This window comes from Exserohilum turcica, assembly GCF_000359705.1.
Source record: "Exserohilum turcica Et28A unplaced genomic scaffold SETTUscaffold_3, whole genome shotgun sequence".
Taxonomy (NCBI): Eukaryota; Fungi; Ascomycota; class Dothideomycetes; order Pleosporales; family Pleosporaceae; genus Exserohilum; species Exserohilum turcicum.
In genome coordinates, this window is record NW_007360136.1 from 2,266,965 (window position 1) to 2,269,768 (window position 2,804).

Genomic DNA, 2,804 nt, shown 5'->3' on the forward strand with positions numbered 1-2,804 from the left:
CTTATCCCCTTGCTGTGGGCAGAGATGAGATGGTTGGGGTGCCGGCGGATGAACCGGTCAACCTAGCTTTCTGAAACCGGCTTTCTAGCCAAATCTGAAGCAAAGCGTTGTATCATTTCCTTTGTAGGTGGCAAACGTCGTTCGGTAAGCGTATTGATGTATCGTACAAGCTCCTTCTCGTGTTGTGGATGGAGGGAGAGGTTGCGCACGCCATAGGCCTCAGTTTCGCCGCGGTGTCGTCTCATCAACGTCATTCGTGCTACACCATGCTTTTTCGCGATTGCTTGATACGAGAATTTATCTCCTAGTTCTCGCGATTCGATTTCTGCAATCGCTTCTTAAATCAGGTCTATATTGGTTAAGTTTTGACGCGTTGAAGTTTTGTTGTTGTGGTGGTGGGGGTGCTCAACTGGCGATGGTGCTCATCTGGTGCACGGGCACTGTAGTCTTGGCATTAGAGCCCAAGCTCTGTAAGAAAATTCTCACAGGCGTGAGATAACAAAGGAAGGCCTCCTTCTTCTCCCTACTGCGCGCTAGCGCCTTAGCTGCAGGTGTTAAAAGTGCTGTTAGTCGATTCCTCGTGGTCGGTTCTCCTAGATAGCGTGCTTTCCTAGCGGTTTCCAGAAAACTCGAAGTTGGTGTTGAAGGCTGAGTGGTAGTCATCGTCAGTTTCTGCATTTTGCGAAGAGACTTCTGCAATGGCAAAACCATCCGAATGTACGGCTTCTCCGATACTCTGTGCGAGTCTTTGATCATCCAGGAATGTTTTGTAGTCGCGTAATTCGGCCAGAAACTGATTGTACACGACTTGTATGTTTTGAAGTTGGCCTGTGGGGTGTTTTCCCTTTCCAGTCTCAGAGTAGACACCGAGTTCTTCAAACTGCAGCGTCAAAGCAGCCAGCTCGTCATCGATCGAGTCTGGACGGACAAGAGAGGTAACGACGGACATGATTGCTGTCTTTTTTATCGTTGTGAAGCTAGGAAGCTAGGAATAAGAGTTGATGTAGCGTTGAAGATTGCAATAGTAGCACAATACGTGAGCAAGCTACATGCAGAATTGAGCATTGCCTCATAACAAGCATGAAACCGAGTTTCATAGCTTTGAGGGAAGGCATGGCATGGTACCCAATTACAGCAATATGATAGGAACAGAGCCCAGATGCGCAATCACCAAAGCAACGCGTACCTTTCTATGGCTCAACCCCGCGCAACCAAGCCATTTGCAGCGATTATGGCTGTAACCACTAACGCACTTCTGCGTTATTAGTTCTCTGATATAATGAGTTGCAAGTAGAAGCAGCACACGTACGAAATGCTAAAGTTTGTAAAATTACATGTCAAAGTGGTACTGCCGCGACGTACTCGAAGGATCATTTGCTTCGTATGTTTCTTGGCCCCGGTCGACCACGCAACATGAACTTACATCCACAGCTATGCAGGGGCAGGGGATCGATTTCGCTACCATGCAAAGTGGCCACCAGCCACAGCGATTCCTATGGACTTGGCTATCGCAGTTAATCTCCACTCCTGACTAGCGTATCCCGCTTGACATCGCATCCCACAACCAAGACGGCTAAACGGCGAGCAATCTACTCACCCGCACCCGCATACCCACTTCCAACTTGCTCTGTGATGGCTCCATGTTGGGGTAACTCAGAGACGTCATTCTGCCACTTCCTCATAAAACAAGCACTATTGCTATTACTTTTCTCTTGCCCCTCTTCCACCTACACACAATCCATCCCCCCTGATTTCCAGTCTCAAAGTAGCATTGACATCCAAGTCTCGCCCCAATACCACACCGTCTTCTTCATAAAAAAAATAACCCCCCCTAGTCAAAATGTCCGGTATGTAGGACTATAGAAGCTCAGTGCTTCATAATGAGGCTAATGTATCATTACTTACTGCCAGACCAACTCGATGACAAGTTCCAAAACACTGGGAGTGGTACGCAGGCGGCGCCACCGACGGCGCAAGGGCAAGGTGGAAAAGCCGACGATGCGGGTGCGAAGGAGGGTGGGGAAAAGAAGAAGTAAATGACTCGATCTGAAGCGCTTTTTATACTGTTATTCAGAGGTGAGATGCTGGCTTGAAGACGAGTTAGATGTGCACATGAATGGTTTCGCGGGTATGACTGCGCGAAAAACACAAAACAAGTGTTAAAACGGTGGTGACCAGTGCTTAGTATATGCACTACGGCGATGTTTTATTTTTCCTTTCACCCTTTTGTTTCATTTGTATGGATGTATGGATGCTGTTGCGTGCCGTGGTAAATGCGGGGAACCTCGAAGTACAAGCCTGCGTCGTCATATTGACGTTGAAACCCCACGTCCTTGTACCTCAATGATGCGCTTTGCGCGGTCCTAGTCGCTCAAGATTCTTAGACCGTATTGAAGACCTTTCATAGAAAAAGGATACCGTTGGCTATGAGAAGTCGGCAAGGACGTCGCAAAAGGCGGCGCAGAATCAGGAGGAGTATGAAGCGAATAAGGCGCACTCGAGTATAGGCAGTAACACCCATTCAGGGACTGGCACGGATTACGTCGATCGCAAGGATACCAAAGGTGATGAGAAGCAGAGAAGGGAAAGCGATTGAGATGTAGCATGGAATGATGGTTCAGGCGTGGCAATAAACGCATGATGATCAAGGAAATGAGGAGATGGATCAATTTTTCGACTATCTAAATGGTCTCGGGTCCACTTGTGTACATGATGATTATCGTATTCCACGCTGCAAGACTTCTAGAGCTTGACAGCTACTCACAAACATTGAAATCCCATTCAGTACTAGCAGTTGCCTCTCA

General features: G+C 47.9%; 1 protein-coding gene across 1 annotated transcript in view; it reads right to left on the reverse strand.

Moving 5' to 3' along the window:
- The window catches only part of SETTUDRAFT_91959 (uncharacterized protein), a gene marked incomplete at both ends in the record, with an annotated part of 11,425 nt that extends 10,476 nt beyond the window's left edge, over nucleotides 1-949 (reverse strand). The window contains one exon of the mRNA XM_008029453.1: nucleotides 630-949. Coding sequence (XP_008027644.1) covers nucleotides 630-949 — 320 coding nt within the window. The remainder of the gene's footprint in view (nucleotides 1-629) is intronic.
- Between the last annotated feature and the right edge of the window lie 1,855 nt (nucleotides 950-2,804).